This window comes from Centroberyx affinis, unplaced genomic scaffold (assembly GCF_046629955.1).
Source record: "Centroberyx affinis isolate AG114_WGS23_722 - 3 ecotype Tasmania unplaced genomic scaffold, CSIRO-AGI_Caff_v1 ptg004786l_1, whole genome shotgun sequence".
NCBI classification, from domain to species: Eukaryota; Metazoa; Chordata; class Actinopteri; order Beryciformes; family Berycidae; genus Centroberyx; species Centroberyx affinis.
Window position 1 is genome coordinate 157,444 of NW_027282324.1, and position 26,006 is coordinate 183,449.

General features: G+C 43.7%; 1 protein-coding gene across 1 annotated transcript in view; it reads left to right on the plus strand.

Moving 5' to 3' along the window:
* The window catches only part of b4galnt4a (beta-1,4-N-acetyl-galactosaminyl transferase 4a), a 125,611-nt gene that overhangs the window by 73,980 nt on the left and 25,625 nt on the right, over positions 1–26,006 (plus strand). Inside the window, exons 4-7 of the mRNA XM_071545171.1 lie at positions 6,365–6,460; positions 7,215–7,305; positions 8,494–8,594; positions 18,132–18,199. Of these exons, the coding sequence (XP_071401272.1) occupies positions 6,365–6,460; positions 7,215–7,305; positions 8,494–8,594; positions 18,132–18,199 (356 nt within the window). The remainder of the gene's footprint in view (positions 1–6,364; positions 6,461–7,214; positions 7,306–8,493; positions 8,595–18,131; positions 18,200–26,006) is intronic.

The window sequence follows — 26,006 nt, forward strand, 5'->3', positions numbered from 1 at the left end:
GTACTCTAAAGTGATTCTGACCTGCGTTGGTTGCAGCAGGTTTGTTTTCTGCCACTAACGATGACACGAGGGTCAGCTCAGACAGAGGTGACTGGGGATTAGCGCAGGCATACAGATGTAGAGTGGACATGTCCGGTTAGGACAGGGGCATGTCAAGGACGCTGATGCGGGACGGAGATCAGAGAGATCGCTGGCCCACATTTTGAGAGTAGAGGACAGCCAAGTATGAAGGGATAAACAGTCATTTGCGGCAAAGCTGACATGGATCCAGAGAGAATTTCAGCATAATGAGCAATTATATTTAGTAGAAAGAAGAAGTAGAAAGAAAGTGATGGTAAGCGGGATTAGTGCCACTTTATTCTTTGTAGGAATTCAGATCAAATTAGTCAGGGGAACTTTTTTGATATTCTCCAATGTTAAATTGGAGCAGTGTTCCACTATCTATGCCACAGAGAGCACAGATGTAACATGAATCAAATATGTATCATAAATAGGTTATGGTGCTATGCAGGTACTTAGAATGCGTTAAGCTTGGTTTCAAATAGAGCGGCATTTGGCTTTGGGAGGATGTGGATAGATGGAGTGCAAGCTGATGGTTGACTGACTCAAATGTCTGGGTCTGATTCATGTAAAAAAAAAAAAAAAAGTTTGAACGCTTTAGATCTGTAGATGAAGGAAGTGTGTCTGCATCTGTGTGTGTGTGTGTGTGTGTGTGTATTGGGGGTATTGCAGGTTTGGACAGCCTATTATTTACCACTCAAGAAGGAAGTGAGGAAGTTATTGTGGCACAACAGAGACATGGGACTCAGGCGGGAGCAGGCGTCACAGCTGGCTCCTCACACAAAGATACATGGAGTGACAAGACTGGAGGAGGACGTGGAGAAGGAGGAGGAGGAGTGAGAGCTCTCTCTCCCTCACTCTCACTCTCTCTCACTCTCTCTCTCTCGCTCACTCTCTCCCCCTCCGTTCCTCCCCACATCCCACAGCAACATGTGAGAGAGTGACTAGACTGGGGGAGGACACAGAAGAAGAGGCGCAATATTTCTTTGTCTCTCCTCACTATTCCTTCAGTGTTTCTCTCTTCCATCTGTCTATCCGGCGTCTTTTAAACAAGCAGGCAGACAAACAGGAGGCGGGAATGTGATTTCTCGTTCCCATAGCGGTCTCTCATTAGGAGTTGGTGGAATGACAGACAGCTTGTGGTGACGGAGATGGAAAAATTCCCCTCTTCTCCCTCTCTGCTCTGCCTCAGTCAGACATACCCGCTCCAGCCATATCCATCTCATGTTATAGCCTGAGCATGACAGAAGACATGTAATTGTAAGACAGATGGCGGATTATACAAACCCTCATTAGAGTTGATGAAGCTACAGTCTAGATCATACGAACCTTGTCCTCCACTTTTTGCTGCTCTCCTCCGAGTGAAATGAGTTCTCATTATCTCTCTCCGTATGATCTCGTCTTTCACATCTCTGTACCTGTGAGAACCTCCCTCCCTCTCCCTCTCTCTCTCTCTCACCTACCTACCCCACTTTCTCACTCTTTCCTCCTTTCTTTCAGTACTTAACATCAGTTATCGGCAGAGCAGGTAGGAGACGGGGAGGCGAAAGTCTATCGAAGCGCCCTCGATAAAATCAGCAAGAGATTTCATAAAATGGCAGCGTGTGTTCAAGCAATAACACAGTCTCCGGCAAAGCACCACAGCGGGAATAACAGGCGTGTAACCTTGTGATTATTCATTCAACACGTACAGTTCAAGGTGGCAGCGCGGTCCAAAGTTATGAGGTATCACTCAAACAGTGCGCTTTAATGCCATCTCTCCCATATGCCTCGGGGGAGTGAGCCGCGCGGCGTCATATATCCCCCCGACGCGCCTTTTGCCAGGAACATCGTGTCTTTGGATTTCTTATCCAAAGGGGGATTTACAGTGTCAGTCGGTGCGGCTGCTCGTCAGTGGGTGCGCCGGGCGGCCATTTGTCAGCGCCAGGCTGCCAGCAGGAACGCAGAAGGCTCCACCAGATTTCCTAGAAAGGGAGACAGGCTCCCGGAGGAGAGGAGGAGAAAAGAGAGAGTCTGATCTGTGCCTGGGTTGATAGCGCGTCCAGATGGAGGGGGGAGAGGAGATGTTGGAGAGGAGAGGAGAGGAGAGGAGACAGAGATTTGCCAAGACAAGCTCACAGAAAGCACTATGTGGGTATGAGGAGTTAACGTTGTGTGGTCTGAGAGAGATAGGCATTTCAGTAATAGTGTGTGTGTGTGTGTGTTGTGGCCTCTTAGGATGAGCTATCCGCTTTATCGATCAGTTGTTTTCTGGCTCAGCCACCTTGCCGTCCGTCCATTCCCTTGCATTCTTTCTTTCTTTTCTCCTTTCTTTCCTCGCTCCTCATATTCAACAGATGCCATAAACTCCCTGTTTTCTCCGTCCCCCTCTCCTCCCCTCTTATTTGACTGCAGTCAGAGATCTATGTTCTCCGTTGCAGCAAAGCAGTGGCTTAAAGCTATATATAGGATGGTCTTTGGGACGACCCCTGGTGTGCGATGAGGGGAAGGAAGAGGTGGATGGAGGTGGAGATGAAGACAGAGAGAGACAGGGAAGGACAAAGGGACGCTTACTCTATAGAGAGACTGATATGAGAAAAAGATGGAAATTATTTTACTGTGTACAGAGTATCCTCAGGTCCTGGAAAAGTCTTAAATTATATAAAGTTATATTTGATGTGGATGCAACTATAAAATTACTGGCATTGACACATTCTTTACATTTGGTTAAATGAATTGTGCAATTTCATCAAAATATGTGAATGGGACAGCCAGTAGTGTCAGTTTTTTATGTAACTGTATAGTATTGTCTATGAGCTGTATGAAGTGTTTTGCCCTGTGACTGTGGTACTAATAAATGTTAGCAGTTTGATAACTCTGGGAGTTAATGTAATGGCCCTATGTTCCTGCTAGGTGAAAATAGATCGTAAAAGAGGCAAGATTTGCTTGCATCTTCTGGCAGAAGCAGCTAGTCCAACTCCTCCCTGCCTTTGGCTGGGGCTCCCGGGAAGTAGGCCAACAGAGAGCCACTTTGTGTCCATGATAATCATCTCACCGTACCACAGAATTACTCCGCCCCAGCTAAGTGGGACAAGCTACCTCCAGTCAGCCTACCATGGAGAGTAAAACCCCATGTCATTGACTGACAGAGCTAGTTTTCTTTGGGCTCGTCTCGTCCCACTGCGCCCCAAGTCCTCCCTGCTGGCGGTATATTTGGCAGAGTGCGTGCAAGTACAGGCTGGTCAGGTCGGTGCTGTCTGGCTGTGCTGCTTTGATCCTGGCTACTATTGTTTCGTGAGCCATCCTCTCAGTGGATTAGACTACTTGTCCATGGTGACAGGACAGCACAGCACTCTGTCTCTGTCTCTGGACTAAGGAATAGAGGACGACAAAAGGGAAAGGGAGGCAGGCATGGGTAGTGATTCTTTCTCCTCTTCAGCCAATTACTGAATGCGAATGGGAGCTGGCAAGCTCTAAAAAAGCTGTCATTCGGAAAGACACACACCACCACAGCACAGCCCTTCTCCCTCCACACACACACACACACACACATGCACAGAAAAGCACACGCACGCACGCACACGCTCGCTGCCATCTCTATACAAACTCTGTTAATGAGAGTGTCACTTTATCACACGCCCAGAAACAGGGAGCGAGAGAGAGGAAGAAAGCAAAAGAGATAGAGAGAGGCAGCACTGGGAACTGACAGCCGACAGCTGAGCTCAGGGAAACTAAAGACACGGAGAAGAGAAATAGACAGCATTTGGCAGCACACAGACAGAGATGGAAGGATAGAGAGGGAGAGAGAGGGAAATGGAGAGGTCAGAGGGAAAGGGGGAGAAAGAGACAGAGAGAGAGAGGAGGGGGGACAACATTAGGGATAGTGAGACTGAAGGCTTTGAGGGAGGGGAGGCAGAAGTAGCACTTATCGGGAGAAAGCCAAATGACATAATAGGAGAGATGCAGAGGGAATTTGGCAGAGTGAGGGAGGCAAAGGGAAGGAGTGGGGGGTAAGATTAAGTTAGGGAGGGGGAAGGAGAATTACAGAGAAACTTCTTTCTTGCCCCATCACATCCAGTTACAGCCAGAGTACAGACAGACAGACCACTCACACAGCACTGTCACCCCCAAAATAAAGCCAATTATACTGGAGCACCCCCCCTCAGCCAGCAGACTGTGGCCTCTCCAGGGCTGCACAGGGATATGTGTGTGTATAATTAGAGACTTTTAAAGCTACCCGCTTATTCCTATTTGACAAGGGGAGGGGTGAGGAGGGTGGGAGGGGGCCTTGGGGGGGGCAAGGCCAAAAAAGGTTTGCTTTTAAAACCCACAGGAAATCTATTAAAAGCTTTACATAAGGCATATTTACACAGGGACTAGTGCCGTCTGCTAAATCCCTCTAACCTCCCTATGCCTCCTCCCCCTCTCTTTCTGCCACTCCCTTTTCATCATCAGTCTTCCTCCTTTACCTTTCTGACTCCTCTTATTTTTTTACCAATTTCATTCTGTCAACCCCGCCGTTCCCTTTCCTCCCCGTTCTCTAACTTTTTCAATTTGTGCACTCATTTTGCATGAGCGCTTAGAGACGTAACAAAAGAAAAACACCTAACCGCACAAAAAAAAAACGCTGTCTCGCATTGACCGGAATTACAATCAGTTCGTCCTAAAGCATTGGACTGACATGTTTTAGACAACAAATTCCTCATGGTTAATTCATGAGGCTTAATTGCTGTGCTGCTGTCAGTGTGTGGGGCGCTTAGCTGACCGTACGGCGCCGGTATAGAAATGAGAAGGACCCCTTCAGGTCAGGCCATCTGTTAGAATGTCTGTGTGATGCTGATGGAACATGACACCCTCCATCAACATCCATCTCCTTAAGTGTAGACGTGGATGCGGGTAGCAGGCAGAGAGATGTTCACTGGGCCCTGAAAGGCTTTCCTCTCTCACCCCTGTAATCCCTGGGATGAAAGGACAACGATATTTGTGGCTGCGCGTGTTTTTGTTTGTGTCACGGGTCACCGAGTCGGGTATCGCCCTCTTGATTGATTGATGTGACAGTTCACACATGTGACTATGTGAACTAGCAGCCACTCTCCGACACTGAACGGCTTTCTACATCAAATGAAACGGGGTCAAAGTAGCGAAATCTGCTTTTGCTTTGATCCAACTGGGGAACCTCATAGCGCTGTTTCATAGTCATTTTGTGAGGGCCAGCTTTCTGCTGAAGTTCCCTGTGATGTTCTAAATATCTGTCACTGCATTATAGAAGCGGCCTGCCAGGCCTGCTGTCACGCTTCAGATGTGTTTGAGCGTTTTGGTACACTTGGTTAATCATCCTCTATGACAACTTATAGTTCAAAGGTCATTAAATTACTGAGACGAAACGCAATCAGTGTGTATGACAACCTCCCAAGGCGTGACATTTGGTTGCTCTCTGTGTGTGTGTGTGTGTGTGTGTGTGTGTGTGTGTGTGTGACCATGCATCTGTATGCGCAGTTGCATTTCTACCCTCTACTGTTTGCCCTTAGGCCACGCTTTGTGACTGGGGTGTAACAATAAGATTTTTGCATGTTTACCATATACAGGGGAAATTACACCATCCCCTGTGTGTGTGTGTGTGTGTGTGTGTGTGTGTGAGATTGTGTACGCCCCTGTTTGGTGACACATACTTATGCCTTGCTGTTAGCACTTTGCTTCAGTGTGTGTGACTGCAAAACATTCCGCTTCCAAAGCTGCCTATGTTTGACACAATTCATGGGAGAGTCCTATCTTCTGGTGAGTGAGCGCACCTGTGTGTGTGTGTGTATATGTATGTGTGTGTGTGTGTGTGTGTGTGTGTGTGTGTGTGTGTGTGTGTGTTGAAACTATCCCCCAGGGCAGCGCAGTTTCACCATCTGTCCTTGCTGTGTCCTGTGTTTTCCCTGTGTAATTCAGACAAATGTCAGACTGTGGGCTCGGGATGAGCTCTGACAAACTGCTCCAGACATGCTCAGTTCACACTCCCCTTACACTCCTCCTTAGCTCACTGTCACACTCTCTTTTTCCAGGACGCTGAGGACGAGACAGTCTGAGGTCACAACACACTTAGGATGCCTCTGTACAACTTTCATTTGAAGCTTTATAGAATTCTTTTCATAAACTATCCAGCCCAAAAACTATCTGCTGAGACCAATGCTAATGAAAAGCTTTCAGGCAGTGTGGCAGCTCCTGCAGCTGGAGTAGTGAAGCACACCCTGCCTATTTAATGGCATGGGGGACACTGCTGTATGCACTAACCTCTTTCCTCTGTGTGTGTGTGTGTGTGTGTGTGTGTGTGTGTTGGCAGTATAAGGGCCAGGCCAACCTGCATGTGTTTGAGGACTGGTGTGGCTCCTCTGTCGCCCAACTCAGAAAGAACCTGCACTTCCCCCTCTACCCACATGTGAGTATTATAGAGCATCAGTGACTGACTGTCTTTCTACTACTACTTTTGTATTTGTTATGAATGTATTGACACTTGCCTGATATCAGACAGAATTGTCAACTCGTTACACTCCATTTCCATCTTCAGTCTGACATTGCCTCCACTCTAACCCATTTCCGTGGGGGAGGGGGATTCGATTTTCCCTAACCAATCACTAGAGACCAACGTATCCGCCTGAATCTAACGTCATTTCAAGTCGACACTGATGCGTAGCCATGACAACACCAGAGGCGGTTCAGAAAGTATAGAGTATCTTTGACAACACGGAGCGAAGTAAAAACAAAGTACGACGACTTTTAATCGATTTAGAACAGCCTCGATAGCAGCGTCTATCTTGTCTATAGCGGTCGCCATTGTTGTTATTACTCCTCCTTGGTTCCGGCACACAGCTTGACAACAGCTTGTCAACGGCGTTAGTCCCGCCCGTGGCGCTGATTGGCTAATCGTTAGTCCCCCCCCGGCGCTCATTGGACCGATCACTTTTTCAACCGGGAGAAACCGCTGTTTCATGTAACGATGCCAGACCAGAATCAGTCAACTCGGTGGAGTGGGCAGATTCAAAGGTCTGGACCCAGGCAATATTGATACTGCAGTACCATTCACTCACATTATTCACATAGAAAATTGTCTATTAAAGCTTTTTCTACTTGTATCTGTGTTCTGTTCTTTCAGTGTGATCCACGTTACATTTCTGTGTATTTTTCTATTGCAGACAAGAACCATAGTGAAGAAGCTGGCAGTGGCTCCTAAGTGGAAGAACTATGGCCTGAGAATATTTGGCTTCCTTCACCCTTACAGAGATGGTAACTAGCTCATCATATTAGTCAGTCCCTCCCCAGAGGCTCGGGGCCCTGGAGCAAGTGTCCTTCGGTGGAGTAGACAGTTTCCGTAGCCCCCTTAATCCAAGTGCTCTAGAGCCACTAATATGGTGGATATTCATATTTTTTATTAAAGCCTAGTGCCTGAGACCTTATAGCTAAATCTTATTGCAGCACCCTTACTCCCCTACCCCGACCACAGTTGCCATGGTAACTGAAAAGCCTTAACGCATGAGTGCCCTTAGACAAATTGCAGAATATGAAGTTATTAATTAGATTAACATTCATTTTGGCCTCTCGTGTTGCTTGCGTGGCCGCTAAGGCTCTCTCCAGCTGAGGGCTCAAAGGTCAGACTCTCTTCAGTATCCAGGATCTCAACAAGTACACTAACAAGTACTCTTCACCTCACACTGCCACTCAGAAACATTTAGAAGCTATTTTGCATTGATTGAGTGGTGAATTAGCTAAGTTTGCCTCACAGCAAACACTTTTTCAGCTAGTAAACTTGGTAGTTCTACGGATTAGAGAGGCTAGAAAAAGTCACATGACCTTAATGCTTGCCCTAGGCTTTTAGTGTATCAATAAAAAGGCCACTGCTTCCTCATGAATCTGGATGTAGTCAGATACACACATAGGGTCCCTTTACACCTCATCTCTGAATTATGTCTAGATTTAACCATGTCACATTTACATCTGGTATTAAAATGCATCTCACAGGAGTATGAGTAGGATTACTCTTTCCCTTGCAAAACATATGTTGCCACACACACACCACTTCCCTGTTCCCCCTCACATTATCCTTTATAAAGATGGCAAATCATGTTGTTACGAAGTGTTATGCACGTCTTACTTTTCAAAACAGAGGTTAAGTATCCTGACTATCCACTTTTGATGCTCCTAGCTAACGTACATTATCTAACTACTCCACAAGTGTTAATTTCCATTTACCTAGTTGTTTAATGTGGAGTGGAAATGCAATTGCAGTTAAACTTTGATGTCAGTGTCATCTCTGACCCCCCTGGTTTGGGCGGACAGATCAAGGGTGCAGATTTTTATGAGGATTCGTCCTATCTCTGAATCCAAACTCTCAAGATGCATACAGTCATACATATCTGCTCACACACACACACACACAGACACACACACAGACTTTGATCATGTTTTTCCCTCCAGGTGATTTCCAGTTCTCGGTCTCGTCTGATGATAACTCTGAGTTCTGGCTGAGTCCTGATGAGAGCCCTCTCAACGCCAGGCTGCTGGTCTATGTAGGACGGGTAAGTACTGAGCTGTGCCTCATTCTTGTATAATAAAACCACATAACGATGCCATCCCGATGTTGCTTATTCTTTCTGATGTTCAGTAAGTTCACTAGATAGACATTTGCTAGACAATGAATACATTTCCACAGTTTTGACTAATATTGCTTAGCAACAAAGTTTTACTGCAGGAAGAAACTGAGTCACTGGAGGCCTAAAATAGTTTCAAACTCCTCAATGTCACGATTTAAATAGCTAAAAGCCTTTGTATAATATAGACCTCTGGGGAGGTGCCTCCACAGTACAGTATGTACAGGGAAACCAAACCCCTTTGCATTAGACTACATCAGGACTTCATTGTCTTATATGATATTCAAGCTTAGATAACTCAAGCAGGGTGACTTGTGGTTTAAACTTGCATAAACGCATGCACACACACACACATACACACACACACACACACACACACACACACACACACACACAATAATAGGTCTATTTGTACCAGAGCTCAAGTTCTTCTAGAAAAGTTATCCATGGTGTTGTGAAAATCAAAACTAATTAGACTAATATCCCCTAGGGCTGGGCGATATATTGTATAATATCGATATTGTGATATGAGTCTAGATATCGTCTGGGATTTTGGTTATCGTTATATTGTGAAATAACTTGTTACTTGTTACTTCTTCCTGGTCTTAAAGGCTGTGTTACACTAAAGTGATACAATTTTCTGAACTTATTAGCCTGAGTAAAATGAACAGTGATTGGCTTTACCTGCTCATCATATCCATATTACTTATTACTGACTATCGAGGTCTAAAATATTGTGATATTTGATTTTGTGAGTATCGCCCAGCCCTAACATCCCCATGATCTGATGACATGAACTGACTTAGACTGTTGACTTAGACTGTTGCCATGAGTTAGGACATCCAGTCCTGGCCCGTCACTGACATAAGCCTTTTATTCGACCGGGGCTCAACCTTATAGCAACAGGAGAGACAAACGCAGAGAGACCAAGAGATTTGACCTTGTTTGTCTTGAGTAATCACCCGTTCACCTCATGTCACCACCCTGACGCTCACGCTACTGCTCGCCTCCAGCACACAGCTCCACATCGGGTCGACTTAAATCCTCCTGCAGAACGTCCTGTGCAAACCCTTCCCCTTTCCTCCTCTCCTTGAAGCACCCTCTGACCGCAATTGAATAAAAGTCAAGCTGCGCCGCTTGTTGGTGAAAACCCTTTAAAAAATGTAACATGGAAGGATGCATGAGGCTTCACAGTATTTGAACTGAGCCGTATGAGTGCTAGGAGCATTAAGAGCAAAGGTCCGGCCGCGGAGCCATCTGTATTCTAACCGGATGTGAGATGTCACCAAGTTCCATGGGAGCTGAGATTAATTAGCCGGCGGTGAATATTGATGTGACATTTAGCAGTGGAGAAATATCATCTAGGTAATGGCAGGGGAGCAGCGCTATGGCCAGGGATCATTCACTCTGCCATTAGCTGACAGACAGGCCCGGCTGCCTCCCCTGTGTTCGGGGACACATTGTGTTTCACAGATAAAATCTAACTTTCTCCTCCATTCCTCATTATGTGACCCATCTGTCTGGCTGATTTTAGCAAAACTTTATATTCATCGAGAAGTGCAAGATGGAAATGGTTTCCTCTCATTGCAAGGAATAAAGATTTTGTTTTCTTTTGAAAGAGGACCTGAAATAGCTGAAATAGCTAAGAAGTAAGCTGAAGAGGATGTCACGTATCCATACTGATGCCTTTGCACAGCAAACTTATGTGATTTTATGCCCAAAGCAGGCAAAGCAGTGCTTTACTAATCTGAAAAAAGGTTTACTGCCAAGCCTGCTGTTGAGTCTTCCAACTGTAAAGAAGGTTAAAACTTTATTCTCCACTTCTCCTGTTGAAATTTTCCTAATAACCCATAGCTGATAGCTTGCATCAATAGGGCTCAATTTTAAATGAAAGAAGAGATTCCAGTCTTTCCATCGATACCATATATGTCGTGCTATGTGAAATTGAAGTAATGAAGGGTTTAAGACATCTGAATTTTCAATAGGACCTTCGTGGCATGTTTAATGTACTGTGATGGTATTATTGATGATGATTTAATGGCTTAAATAAATAACTTTGTATTAATGTGTTATCGCTCAAATGAAGCTTTCAAAATAGCAGATCAGGTTTTGAGATGTTTTGAGATGCAGATAGTGTTATTTTTCTCACCCTTGAACCTGCCTAAGGGAAAACCTCCAGCAAAACCCTGTTCAATCGGAGTTTAAACTCTTAACACACAGGACCCTTATAATTCTTGCTCTATTTATGACCTGAGCCACTGCCCTAAAAATACACATCATATTTTACAGGCTTGTTATTTTATGTCTGTGGCCACAGCAGCACCAGCCGCTGTAGGCCTTGATAGTGAACCGGCTATATATGGAATGTGCTGCCATCAGACGTTCAGCCGTGATAGGACGAGAGGCAGGGAGCTGCAGCGTCTCCGTGGCGTTTCCGTGGAGACTCCCGTCAGCATTTCGTGGCCAGCGTTGGAATGAGTCACTCCGGATGTGTCTTGATATCTGCTGCTTCCCCACAGGACATCGCACTGAAATGATGAGGTCATCTACAGAGACCCTTGTCTCCGGGGACCGTCTCATACACACACACACACACATAGACACACACACACACACACACACATACATACACAGACACACACATACATACACACACCTCCAGTTCCTCCCCATGCAGGTTGTCTACGGAGGCCTTTTACCCCAGGGACCATCTCTGTCTCACACACACACACACACACACGCACACGCACACATACACATACACACACAGACACACAGGTGGAAAAGGAGGGGGGGGGGGTGTCTGCGTAATAAGGACACTCTCCTCGGCCCTGCTGGGACATTATCCGCACCCATATGTGCATAATGTGGGCGAGGATCATCCATTGGCCTGCCTTGGCATTAATCATATTTTGTGCCCACAGCTAATCTGTAATGAGATTTCTCTCAATCAGAATGTCCAGCCAGCTCCCACAGTGCTTCCCACCGAGCCAGACCGCAGCTCGTCTGATAGCGAGAGAGACTCAGAAGTAGCACAGTCTTGGTGTGTGTGTGTGTGTGTGTGTGTGTGTGAGAGAGAGAATGAGTGTGATCTATGCTTTTATGATGTTTTGGGGTCCTTACCAAAATAGAAATCCCAGAGAACAAAGAAGAAAAGTGGTGGCTGTGGTTTAGTGTGTGTGTGTGTGTGTGTGTGTGTGTGTGTGTGTGTGTGTGTGTGTGAATGCACTAATGTAGTGCACGTGTATGTGTGCAGATAGAGGGTGGGCACTGATGTATGTCACATGGGTAGTGCTATTTATTTTGTCTGGTTCAGAAAACACACACTAAAAGACACACACACACACAGAGGAAATTAGGTCAGGGAGCTGTAATCAATATGACAGTAGACAGCAGTAGCTGCTCGTTCTCAGTGGAGAGACAAAGGCTTGGTCACTGTTAGTAATGAGATGTGTGTTACTTTTGCCGTCAGTTTCAATTTAGTTTTAGTCTCAGTCCATTGACTAAAACATTAATATTAAACATATTAATTTTGGATCAGTTTGATATTTAGTTATTAGTTTTTGTTTACTTTTTAATTTTTGCTTTTTTTGTCCTTCCTAGACCAGTAAGTCAAGGCCAGAAAAGTTTGCTGCTTGAAACTTGTGGCTGGCTTAACAGTGCACATCAAAGCAGATGATTTATCAGTATTCCTGGGATCAATAAAGTAAATAAGCAGCTGGATCAATAAGCTACTTCAAGTTTGCAAACAGCTTGATTAGTGATAGGCTGGGGAGTGTGTGAGCTGAGAGGGGCAGAGTGATGCATGAGTCAGATATGTTGTGCACTTACATTTCTCAAATATGCCAAAGGGGATAAAAACCTTCATTAATATGATCTCATGTAAAAGTTTTTCAAATGTTCTTTGTCTCTTGCAACAGTAGAAATAAATATGCAATTTTTTTATATATTCTAACTATTGTTGCTTACATTTCATTATATTGCATCTATGTTTTGTCTTGTCATTGTGTAAAAATGGGCTGGTAACTTATTTTTCAGTATAATTTTAATTGGAAAAATAAAATTCACTGGGAGAAAGAGAGACAGAATAAGGAAAGGAGAACAGCACTTTGAATTCACCTCACAGTTCCACTATTGCTCTATTACTTTTCTCTCGTCCTCGCTCTTCTCTTCACACGGAGAAGAGAAAAGAAAAAAAACAGGAGCAGGTGTAGATGAAAAGGAGACGATGGAGAGAGGAGTAATGACTCCACAGCTCCGCTACACCCCCATATTTCTCACATTTCTTGACCCTGTTTTGCGTTTTACTTTCCAGCGTTTCAGGGCCACTGGCCATCTGAAATGAGTTTTCTCAAGGTACCCACATATGTGGGTAAAGTTCACATGAGAGAGAGAGAGAGAAAGAAAATGTGTTGCGGGGCGGGTGGGTGCGGGGTGGGGGTGTGTGAAGTTAGAGCAAGGTTGGTGTATGTCTGGGTTGTTTGTCTGCTTTTAGTTTGGAGAAATTGGGTCCCCAAGTTCCCTGCCTTATTTCTCTGAGCAGACTTCTGAAGTAACAGCAAAATATGACAATATGTCAGAGTGAGGGTGTGTTTTAAGACGTGTAAAGAAGTGTGTGTGCATGTGTGTGTGCATGTAAGTGTATATGTGTGATTGTGTGTTACCCCTCAGTAATGACTGCCTGGCTGCCTGCCTCCTTGTTCTTGCTGTGATTTACCTCCCGCCTACACTAGTGAGGCTATGCCATTTCCAATAACAGATGACTCACTGTTCGGTGGGAAATCACATGTGTGTGTATATTTGTGTGTGTGTGCGTGTGTGTATGTCTATACTGCGCGTATGCACGTACCTCAGAGAACATCTGCCACTTTCAGATGAGAGCTGAGTTACTGTACGTGTTTTTGTCCTTGTAACAATGTCTTTGATCACCGCCTTTGTTCACACACAGATGGTTAATCATCTGAACAGGGAAGAAAGAGAGAACACCCTTTAAAACTCTTTGGCATTTAAAGTTTGATTGTCTCCCTTGTGTGGAACTGCACATTAATTGTTTCAAATCAAACGCCCTCATTTTACATTTTCATACCATTGATCACAATAGCATATTATTAATCCAAAGCACTTTGGAATGGAGCCTGTTTAAACTGAAAGCCTGTTTAAACTGAAAGTGAAAGAAATGCATCGACATCCACGGGAAATTCATATTCAAAACATGAACCTTGAACTCCAAAGCTTCCAAAACATCCTCTTCAGTCTAGTTTGCATGAAACAATGGGTACATTTTTACCAATTGCTCAGAATTCACCGACTGCATTTGCACTGCTGCATGATTCATTTGTAGATGCCATTTTTGATTAGGAAGTCCATGTGGGTGTTCAAGGTTAAGTTAGATGTAATCTAGGTTTGAGCAGCCAGTGGGCGAAGCTCTGGGTACACTTGTGATTTCTCAATGCTCACATGAAAGTCATTATGGTTTGTATCCAGTCTTAAATTCATAATTTTTTAAAAAGAAGTCAAAAATTCAGCCAAGGGTGAGATAACTTTTCTCAATTTTCTCATTGATTTGCTTTGGAAACAACTGAATTTATCTCTCTGTTTCTTACCCGTCAGCAGATTTTTTTCAATTGTTTTAAGAAAAATAAGTTTTATCACTCAGTACTAGATAACAGGACTTGTTGAGATGGATATCTTTTTTTGCAGTGGCGCTTCTACTGTGTGATCATCACTGTCTTTTTCATCTGGTGAACAACAGCTCTTTCAGGAAGAAAAATCACTCGTTGAGAGAATGTAAACTTGTGCCGGAGACATTTTCAACAGTATTGTCTCGCAAGTTTTCCATTTACATTCAGTTCAAAGTTTTATAGTTCAATAGTTTTCTACTTTTTTCTCTTATGCTTTGGCAGATTTTAATTGCCTGCCCCATTCAGCGATGATTTGTCAAAGCAATTTGGCTTTCTGTGGAAGCTGGCTGCCACTGTTAAAAAATGCAATGACAGAGATTTTATTTTAGTGATGATTCTGTTGAGGGAGATTATCTTAAATGAGATTCTACTGTGTGAGTTTCTGCAGTCAGCCCAGCCAGCAGTCAGGAGGAGCTGAACAAAACGTAATGAAAACTGATATATTCAAATAAACATTCCAGGACTTTGAGTTTTTATTTATTTATTTAGAAAATTAAGTTTTATATTATTCTAACTTCAGTTTACCATACATACTGTATGTACAAAGTGAAACCAAAAAAAACCTGTAACAGTGCAATGCAGTATTAACAGTAGTAGTATAGTGACTGATGTAAAATAATTAAAAAAAACTCCAGCATTAACAGAATCACAGTATTCGGGTATTAATAAGGGATAATAGGGATTACTTTACATGGGAGTTCAGCATGTAGGTATAGGTATATGGTGCATAGAATTCAAGTATTGCAGTTTTAAAATAATCACAGTTATGGCTATACAGTAAGGGTTAAAGTCACTACTGCACCAGATGAAAATTATGTTGCTGCTAGGTGGTAATGTTTAGTAAAGTTCATAAGGTCACTGGAATATATTGATAAGAGTCCTGAGCGGGGGAGTGGGGTGTAATAGAGGATAATGTTCGTTAAAGTTCACCAGGGTGTGAACTTGAGTTCTGCAAGCAGAGATTCTAACCTGTGATCTGCGTTAACACATCTAGGCTTGGTTTCCTTGGTTTCTAAAAAACAAAAATGATGACTACACTGTTGGCCTGATCTGCTAAAGGTTGCGTGTGTAAAAACATGTACGAAACTGTTACCACTGGCAGAAAAGCAATGAGGCTGATCGACTACCAGGGTGTGCAGAGGATTGTGTCACTCAAAATGAACAAAATACAAGCCCTGCTCCATTCTGTCGGGTTTGTCTTAATGAATATGGAATGTTGGGCGTTTTAGGCAGAATGTGCAAAATATTGGGAGGAGAGTATGTAATTAATTTGCACGTCTAATGCGATTTACCTAGACTGAAAGTAATTGCGGGAAAGGTAATTGCCTGTGTAATAGAAGACGTAGGGAGAGCAGGTATTCATCAGACATCCATTCAGAGATGGCAGCTCTGATTGCGAGAAGGAGACGTCGGCTGCGGCTAAATCAGGGAATTCATGGAGAACGGGTGTTTTCCAACCGTGTAAATATGTTTGAAACGCCAGAAGCCAAAATAATACAAACATATCGACCGTCAGGCAATGAGCTTTAAGGACTTTTGGAAGAACTAAGGGATGATTTACTGCCAGTCACCCATAGGAGTCATGCAAGATGCAGGCTCTCCTGTGCCAGTTTTATTATCATAGTAGTTCAGTGATTAATTATTATTGATTGATTCATATATCCATTTCAAAACATTTTTATAAAATGACTAATTAAACTTACATTTAAATGATACATTTAATAAAACTTACTAAAAACTGAATGAAATGATCATTAAATGTGTCAATTAATGATTGCATTTGAATATTTAGTTACTGAAGTTAATGATTTTTAACAGTTTTCATTGAACCTCTCCATGGTTGAAAGCAACAGGCAAAAACCTCATTTAAATATGATTGTTTGTACTTGTTGTCGTCCCCCTCAAGTATTTTTAGTTGATCACCCGCAATGGAAGAATTTACCACACATGCTATCTGTTCCACTGCAAACAAAATTTAGCACATTTCATTTGGGATCTCAATGATGGGAGTGTGGAACTGGTAGGACCCCGGTCCTGGCATTGACTGCAGTTTAAATCCTGGTACCTCTCTCTCTTTATAGTTCTACTGTCATAAAAACACAGACGGGGCTTCCCGCTCTCTAAAATCCAGAGATTGCAGTGAACTGGCAAGCATCTGTTGTGCGAACAGACGCACGCAGAAAGTGATACACAGTGTTAATTCACTTCTGAGAGCGTAAAAATCAACACTATGCCAGTGTTTATGTAAGTTTACACCCATCAGAATTTATTTAACACTTTTACATAGTTTTGATCATCTGCCTCGGAGCCGTATCAGCTGTATGAGTCAACCCCAAATAATTGTCACTGAAAAACCAAAACTTATTAACACTGGAAAATGGGCTGTGCAGTAATGTCAATAAATATTTTTTCATTTTAATTTTGTTTTGTTTTTCAAGGAAGGTTGCATTTGTAATGTGGAAACTTAGTAAACCACACTGTGCGAGCTGAGAGAACTAAAAATACTATTTCATTTACACTGTTTCATTTAAATGTTGTTCACCTCGCCCGGTGACTTTAGTCTCTCCGGTCTTCCTTCCTCTGAGCCCGAGGAGGTTTATGTGAGGTGACTGTTGGTGTGGAAATGTACTACGGCAGCATGCTGTGGGCGTCAGAATGAAGGCACAGTAGCACACATTGTGTCCTGCTCCTCTCCAGCCAACTGCTTCACAGAGGCGCTCAGAGGCGTTCGCTTTGCCAGGGGCCCGCTTGGTTTTTGGACAGACATCACTGCCTGTTTTTGAGGTTTTCTTCCCAAAACGGCTCTCTTCCAATGCGAGTAAACACATTCAGAGGTGCCATTTTATGTTTGTTGAAATGCACAAAGCAGTCTTGGCTGTGTCTATGTGTGCGTGTGTGCGTCTGTCCATATCTTGTATGTGTGCGCCGTACTGTGTGTGCCGTTCTGCATGAAACATTCTGGTACCCAGAGTGAGGATCAGTAGCTATTTACAAGCAGAAAGGCTCTTGTGATCTGTCACCACACACCACAGTGTTCCTGACCAGCTTCAAAACCAGAAGTGTGGCCAACACAAACAATTAAAGGCATGCCCACTGTGATCTTAGCCTCATTCTTTCATTATGGATCAGCAGCAGCAGGGGCCCTAATTAGTCGCCTTGGCTTGCTGAGGAAATGAATGGGTACTGATTCGACTGCAGGGCTGAAACGAGACCCCCAGTGGTCCCGATGAGCCGGCTTCTTAGAGTCTGCATTGGCAGAGAATCGCTCATTCTCATTTTCTTTCTGTTTATAGCTATTAGCTCTTGTCTGTTTGCTCACTTAGCTCATCAGAACTCGCCTCCCGATTGACTCTCCCCGTCGCCTCCGGGCAAATTCTCTCATTTTCCCAATTACTCCTCATTTGCCGTCCCATCATAACAAGGCAAGCGCTCTCTGGATGTCGCAAGGTCCGTTCCAATTCACCCATCGTGATGCAAGCAGAAAAGGAGCTGGCAAGGTCCGGCTGTTTGTGACCTTACTCCCTTACATGTGACGCTACTTCAGACAGCACCCCCCCAACACACACACACTGGATGTCTGCTAATTATAAAGCTGCTGCTCTATGCTCACAAAGGTGATATCTGCGGAACATTTTTCAGATGAACACTCCTCAAATATAAATTGCGCCACAACATTTCTTATGCTCTTTTCATCCTCTCCAGTTTCACACAGACACACTCTCTCCCTCCCCCCCCTTTTTTTTCACACTCTCTCTGATCTGTGTCTCCTCTCTGTGTGTTGCAGCTGGGTACAGAGTGGACCGCTCCCGGCGAGTTCAGCAAATTCAGGTCCCAGTCCTCCAAGTCTGTGCAGTAAGTACCTGTGACAACCACACACACAATTCTCTCTGGCACGGTAATTTCACTCTCATACTAGAACGGAGACTCCAGAAAAAAACAAAAAAAACACCCCTGTTAACATTTAAGTAGACCTAATCTTGACAAATACGGCCCTCCACTGTAGCCTCTCTCAGGACCGGTCTTGTGACTGTTCCTGGTAAAGAGCCTTCCTGTCCCTGTGTTCCTTGTTAAGTAGCAATCTGTACCAATGATGCTCTTTGTAGAGTGCTCTTGTGTCCATTCATGTCTGTTAAAAAAAAGGACGTCTCCAGCCTCCTTTGTAACATAATCGCTTCAAGAGGCTTTTACTGCGCGCATACCACAGAAAATTGTTGGCTCAAGTGCTCACTGGCCACTGGAGAGCAGGTAGAGTGTGTGTGTACGTGTGTGTGTGCCTCACTGTATGTATATGCGGGAATTAACGCATATGGTGGTGTTCTCGTAAGGTCTTCGAGTGTGAACGTTCATAACGGCAGAAAGACGTCTCTCTGAATGTAATTTGAGAATGTGTTAACCCATCCGCTCCTCTCAGCTCCCACACATCCCTCTTCCTAATCACCAGGAGCTGCTTTTGCATAAAGTACCTTTTAATATCAAGGACCGATACGAGGCCAGTTTGCTTTGTAAGTCATTGTGAAGTCTGTGTGTTTACGCAACAAGATAAGTGATCCTGGAACAGTGCTCCTATTCCTTTGGGTTTTTGCATGTGTTGCCTAAGTGGATGAAGCACAAGCTGTTTAGTGCTGTGTTAAATTATTCACACACACTGCCAATGGTGAATGCAGTGCAGGTTCGGAATATTCTAGCACCCCTAAATGGTACAAGTTGGGTGACAAAAACACACAGTAAAGTATAATGCAGAAACACACACAAAAACGAATGAAAGCTGTTGATTTGTATGTATTAAGACAAGTCACATTTTGTTAATGTTGAATGACTGCTTACATTTAACATGCCTCTTTTTAAAAAGCATTTCTACATCAAGTCATGGATTTTAGATACAGTATGATGTCAACTACTGGAATCTTTTAATTAGTGTGAAGTAAGAAATCCAAGTTCAAGGCCCTAATTTTTTGCTTCCTACTGGTCACTAAGGAGCATTTGACGTAAAATCATGCCATCAACCAAAAAATACTAATCAAAAAAATGAGTGAAACACATTCAGGGAATGAACCTGATGGCATGAATTTACATTCTCTGCATCGACCTTTCTGTAACCAGTATTTTGATTACAGTATTCGTGCTGCTATTAATAAAAAAAAAAACCTGTGACTCATTGCATCACTCCAAGGCTGCTGATGTAGGAGCACCAATAAAAGCCTGGTGTTTAAAACTATGTAAATACAGAGTGTACAAAGTGTAGAAGATGACAAGGACTTATCCCCACCGCCACCCACCATCATTTTATGTAGCACTCCGGGGGGGATTATTAAACTATAGAGCCAAGGGAAAAGCTCATTGCAAACCATAAATTATATGTCTGTTGCACATTATGCCTTTTCTTGTAAAGGTGTATGCACATACGCACACACACATCACATATTATGTAATGAATTAAGAATTACTCATTAATCCCATAAGGGGCTGAGCACAGGCCAAGGCGGCATGATGTGCGAGTGTTTGTGTCTGCATAGGATACACCGGGTCTTGTTAACACAGCAGGCACGGCAGACTACAAGGGAGAACAGAGAGACGACAAAAGAGGGAGAAGTAGAAGAAGAAGAAGAGAGGGGAGGAGGAGGAAGGGGAGGCGGTGGTTGAAAGGTTTTCTATTTTCTCTTCCTGTCTGACAAGCGACTCTCGTTCCCCAACAGTAACAAGACAACAACAGAGTAACCAAGCGTGGAGCCGGAATATGGCAGGGACATTAAAAAGGGTCTGCTGGGGAGGACTTTGTGTGTGACATCGCATGTTTTGTGATCTGTGTGTGTGTGTGTGTGTGGTTTTGTGAGTTAGTTAATGTGTCTGTGTGAGTTTGTTACTGTGTGTGTGGTTTTGTTAGCTTTTTACTGTGTGTGTGTGTGTCTGTGTGTGTGTGGTTGATTTGTGTATGTCTGTCAGAATGTATTTGTATGTGTATAGGAGACATGCTGGCAGTAATGAAATGACTCCCACCAGGAGAGGTGTTGCAGAGAGCAGGCCTTAGTAATGGGCTCTCTATACCTCACTGAGATCTGATACAACAGTGATATCACCTTTCACACACAGCCACACACACACACACACACACCAGTTCGTGCTCAGTAATATCTTCTCTCAAAATCTTTTCATCTTATCTGCCCTGATGTGTAAAGTGATGTGATTCTACTGTCAGGTCATGGAATAGTAAGCACCTGAGATGAAACAGTTGGAAAAGATGGAAGGGGGGGGGGGGGGTTGAAGTCAATTCAGTCAAATCCATTTTCATGTTATAGCTTTGTACTCTCACATGCTTTAGGGGAAGTGTGTCAAAGTCGGTGTGAAAGTCTGGCTTAAGATAATTAGGCAAATTCTGGTTTGATGTTCCTGTGTGTGGGTGAGCGTGAGAGAGCGTGTTCATATATTTCCGTGCGAGCAAATGCATGCATCTGTGCATTTGTGTGTGTGTGTGTCTGAGCTAAACGCCGTACCATTTTAAATGCCTCTCCGCATCTGATGACTTTATTGAAACATCACACAGCAAAGGCAATTAGTTTGTCATCTTCCATATGTTCTTATGGCACACTGTGCCACCTTCAGCCCTCACACACCGTTAGGCGAGACCTGTTTATAGCAAAGCTGTTGAGCATGGCAAATTGTCTGCAGCATGATCAAATGCCAGGCATTTATAAAAGGTGCTCTTTTAGATTAGGTAGAGTAGAATAGAAATGAGCATATTAGGAGAGCAGAACAGAACAAGGCCTGGTTTTCAAAAAAAAAATCTCTGCATCAGACCATGTGTAAAGCAATAATAATCAGTCACTAGATGGATCTTGTCCCTTGGAAATTTGAAACATTTGTAAACAAATACTTGAACAGAAAAGTGAAATCAAGTGTTTCTAGAAGCTAACAGTGTGTTTTGCAGATGGAAAGCCAAGCTACATTATAGATGTAGCGACGGCTAGCCCATTGACAGCATGATTATCTTGTTGAATTTTGTCAGTTCTGCAATTTAGAATAATTGCAGAAAATTGCAGAGTTCTGCAATTTAGAATAAAAGAGTTGTCATCTCCTGCCTGTCCTGGACCCATCAGTTATCCACAAAAAAACACTATCCTTGACATGCAACTGATTCAGTGACTGAGAATTTTCACAATTCTGTAGTTCAAGCTGTTGTTAGCTTATAGTATCACAATATGACAATATTTGGATGTGCTCTTCTGAAAAAATCTGTTTTACTTTTTGTTGTTTGAAGAATATGTTCAGGGTCATTTCAACGCATTAAAAAAAAATCCACTCTGCCACAGTTAAGTTCTGCTTAACTATGTGTTGCTTTGAGGAGTGGCCTTGGTCAAAGATGCACCTTAAAAAAGCCTTCACAGTTTACATGCTACTGTTCCTCGTTATCAGCACATTGGGACCAGAGCAGGATGAAATGGGACAGAGCCAAACAGAGTGGAAGATAAAGGAATGGAGCTGAACAAATCACAACCGAATGGAGAGGAACCATCAGAAATGAAACTGAACAGAGCAGAGCAGAACAAAACACAACAGAACCTCCCATTTCAGGTTTAGAAAGGGTGTTTCTGTGGCTTGGACTGTGGTTATTTATATGTCTCTGTTCATTGGAGCTGTGCTGCCTGCTACAGTAGAGCTGACTGAACAGTGACTAATGGCTGCTGCAGGGTTGAATCATATTGTCAGGGAATGAAACGTATTGTTGTTGAGAAGTTCACTGGAAGCACTTCACTCGCCTGTTGGGGGTCTCTGCACGCTGCAATCTACGGCTGCTGCAGCACGCACCCACACACATTGACACACACACACACACACACACACACACACACACACACGCACACACACACACACACACACGCACACACACACACACACACACACACACACACACACTGCATCTTGAGCTCTCTATGGCAGGCTAGATACCAGTTCTAACTGAACAGGTGCTAGTGAAATGAAAAAAGTGAATGAAAAGTTGATATCTAAAATGTATAGCCCCATAGTATTCAAAATAAAAAACTGCTTATTTTTTTTTACTAGTAACAACATAATTGTTACTGGCAAAAATAAAAATTAGATACTAGTAACTAAAAAAAATAGAAGTAAATTACAATAGTGACTAGCACTATTGTAATTTACTTTTTTTTTTTAGACTAGTAACTGGCAAAATTGTGACTAGTGACAAAAAAAAAATAAGCACTAGTGACTAGTGCATTTTTTTTCTCTCACTCTCTCTCTTTCTCACTCTTTCTCTCTCACTCAGCTGCCCAGACACTAATGGACTGTAGTAGAGGGTGGGTCACACCCAGGGTGCTGGGTGTGACCCACCAGCAGCCCCAAGGGAAAACCCATCATGGGCTTCAACCAAACAAATCTTCCAAAAGAAACTAATCTGCATTTTAATGAAGTCAAAACAGTTTCCCACAGGATCTCCACTCTGCGCACTAATCAAAGGATCTGTGATCAAATGGACCTAAACAGCAGTATGGCCTGGTCACGGCCCTGTGCTCCCCAGGGGTCCAGATCACCTGACTGGAGAGTGACCTGGTGTAAACGCTCCTCGACTGTGCACAGAATATTAGGAATATTAGGAGTATTTCCCACTCTGTGCAAAACTCTCAAAATTTACCCAACAACAGACTTCGATTGAGCTTTCTGCTAAGGGCTCAATGGAGAAATGTGCCCAGTGTTTGATTATTTAACAAAGTGTGGAACATGCTTTTTACGCTCCTGTAATTAACTTCATTTTTAATGCGCATAACATTGCCATGTTTGGTGTAAAACAAATCAATAATTAATTTTGAGTCACCAGGAATGTGTTACTACTATGTACCACAGGCATAGTTTCAGAATTGCGTCGTAATACTGGGATCACATTCCTGCTACAAGCTTATTGATTGACCAAATGGTTACGACACGCCTCCTGCGCATGTCCCAGATAAAACTTCTCTCTCAGCTCCTTCAAGTGGAGTTCAAACTATAGATTTGTGAAGGATGGAGGGCCCCGTCCCAGAATCTGATAACGAACCAAACAACCAACAAGATGAACTGCCGAGATGAACCTTTGGGACAAATACCTAAATGCAAACTTGCAAACTGGTCTTGTTTATGTCTTCCTCTTCAATTCTTATTTTCTTTCATCCTTTATTTGTGTGTCACAGCTGTAGATGGGTAGAGTAGATATGTGTATTCACCGATAAAACTGTTGCATTTATGGATTGCCTGGCCTCTGATAGCTAAAGAATTCAAACCTTCTGATTAATGTGCTTTTTAGAAATAGGTGTCGATCTCAAATTGGCCCCTTCAGCAGAGCCTAAGTGGTCTCTTACCTTGGTTCTGTGTCACCAAGTCCCATGATACATGATACAGTGGCAAAGATTATTTTTTGGAATGTTCGCCTTTATTAGACAGATGAGAGTGGAAAGAGATGGGAAAGACCAGGAGAGAGAGAGGGGTATGACAATGCAACATGTACAGTAACTAAACCATCGCCCCATTTTGCTACAGGACACACACACAGACATATAATATGTGGATAACAGCAGACATGTAAAATATTGATGTGCTTGGGGAGTTTCCATGTGTTGTCCCACCCAAGCTAAAGCTGAGCTGATGAGACAGATAAGCTATTTAAGGAGGAGGTCTGTTCTTCTTAGGAGCACTCCACTCTCTCTCTCTCTCTCTCTCTCTTTCTCTCTCTCTCTCTCTCTCTCTCTCTCTCTCTCTCTCTCTCTCTCTCTCTCTCTCTCTCTCTCTCTCTCTCAAGGCAGGGTCATAACAGCAATTCGATTTTGGGGGGTGATTTTAAGTCTGTAATCGGGTAAGGGCTTTGTGTGTGTGTGTGTGTGTGTGTGTGTGTTTGAGAGCTATTGCTTTGAAGCCGAAGAAAAACAGCAAGCAGCAGTGACAGCAGGGCAGAGCCACTTTCCATCAGCAGGCTTTGACAAAACACCTACGATGCTTTTCTCCAAATGCCCGTCCCTCTCCACTCCAATGGGGCGTGGCCGTCCTGTTGCCGCGGCGTGCGCAGTCCGCCCTAGGTGGTGGTTTAAATAGATGGGACGGACAGGAAAGTTAGAGCGGTACACCTGTTAGGGAGATCTGGTAGTCCACACCACCTGGCTATGACCACCTGGAGGCAATGACTCACGCCATTTAGTGTGTGTTTGTTTGTGTGTGTGTGTGTGTGTGTGTGTTAGCAGAAAAAAGAATTCAGGAGAAAGTAAGAGCGACAGATCTTCACCTGAGTTCAAAAGTTGGAAACCCTGCAGAGACCGTCAAAGTTTGCAGCACAAAACTCCAAGACTGTATGGCTTACTAAAACGCTCCATCTATACTCCCCCATGTCTGTTATCCTGGCATCTCCTGACTCACTGTGCCACCTACTCATTTACCCTTTGTCTCTCTCTCTCTTTCTCTCTCTCTCTCTCTCCATCTCTTTCTCTATCAGCTTCTTTCTTTCCTCTCCCTGAGCACTTTTTTTCTTCTTTTTTTTTTTCTTTTTCACTTCATCTCATTAAAACTGGTCAGTGTAGGATTTTATATACATTATCAAATGAATAGTGGTAACAACTATCAGCAATACATTTTACAACCCCTGTGACTTGCTTTCATTTGGCCCATTATTGTAGCCTTGCCGGCAACACAGTGGTACTGTTTCATTATTTCCTCTCCCCCATTGCATTTGATGTGTAACTAAACAGTTGACCGCCTACCGGAGAGGATATTCTCCCAAAAACACCCAAATTGGACTAAATCAAAGTGAGACGCACATCTGTCTGAAAAGCCACTTGTTTTTGCTTCCATTAGAATATGTCGTTATGACTATTTTAATGACAAAATCCAACATGTGTCATCTTGGACCCTTTCTGTCTGTCTGTAACTCTCTTTGATTTGTCTCCCTCCGCCACTGCTCACACCTGTGCAGTGATAGCTTGGCGGCTGCCTGCTAGGTGCTGTCACAACGACTTGATGAGTGACAGTGAAGTAGTCAGATGAGGAACCCAGATAACCCTGTCAACACTATCTCTGCTCTCACACAGCTACCAGAGCCTCGGGCTGTATAGACAACACCGGGGAGATTGACATTTGCTGAAATTCCATAAACTGAACTGTGCTGAGTTGCATACTGAGCCGGTCTGCCGCTGCGCTCGGCGCTCAAATATTGCAGAATCTCCCGAACAGTGCAGACTGGTGCACGATCGACAAGAGCTCGGAGACGAGAGGGAATGCGGTTTGAAAGACAGTGGAAGCGGATGTCTGTTAACATGAGTGCTGGCTCATCTCGTCAGACTGGTGAGAATAAGGTCAGAATCGAAGAACACGCTAGGAGGCAAAAAGGAAAAGTCAATTGAAAGATGCCTGTGTCTTCTTCTGAGTATTACCACGCGTGTGTCTGTCTGTCTGTCTGCCTGTCTGTGTGTGTGTGTGCGTGTGTGTGTGCATTAAGTGTGGGTGTGTTGCGCCGTGGTTTGCGCCTGGCCGGTTTCACCTTCAGGGACGATGACTGAAATTAAAGATGGCCGCTGATGACCTTTGACAGTGGTGCGGTGAGGAAGAAAGGCGGATACCAAGGTTATCTGCGATGCCACCGCTGGCATTTTGTAGGAGCAGCTTTCAGTTCACAAACTGTGGGAAATGACAT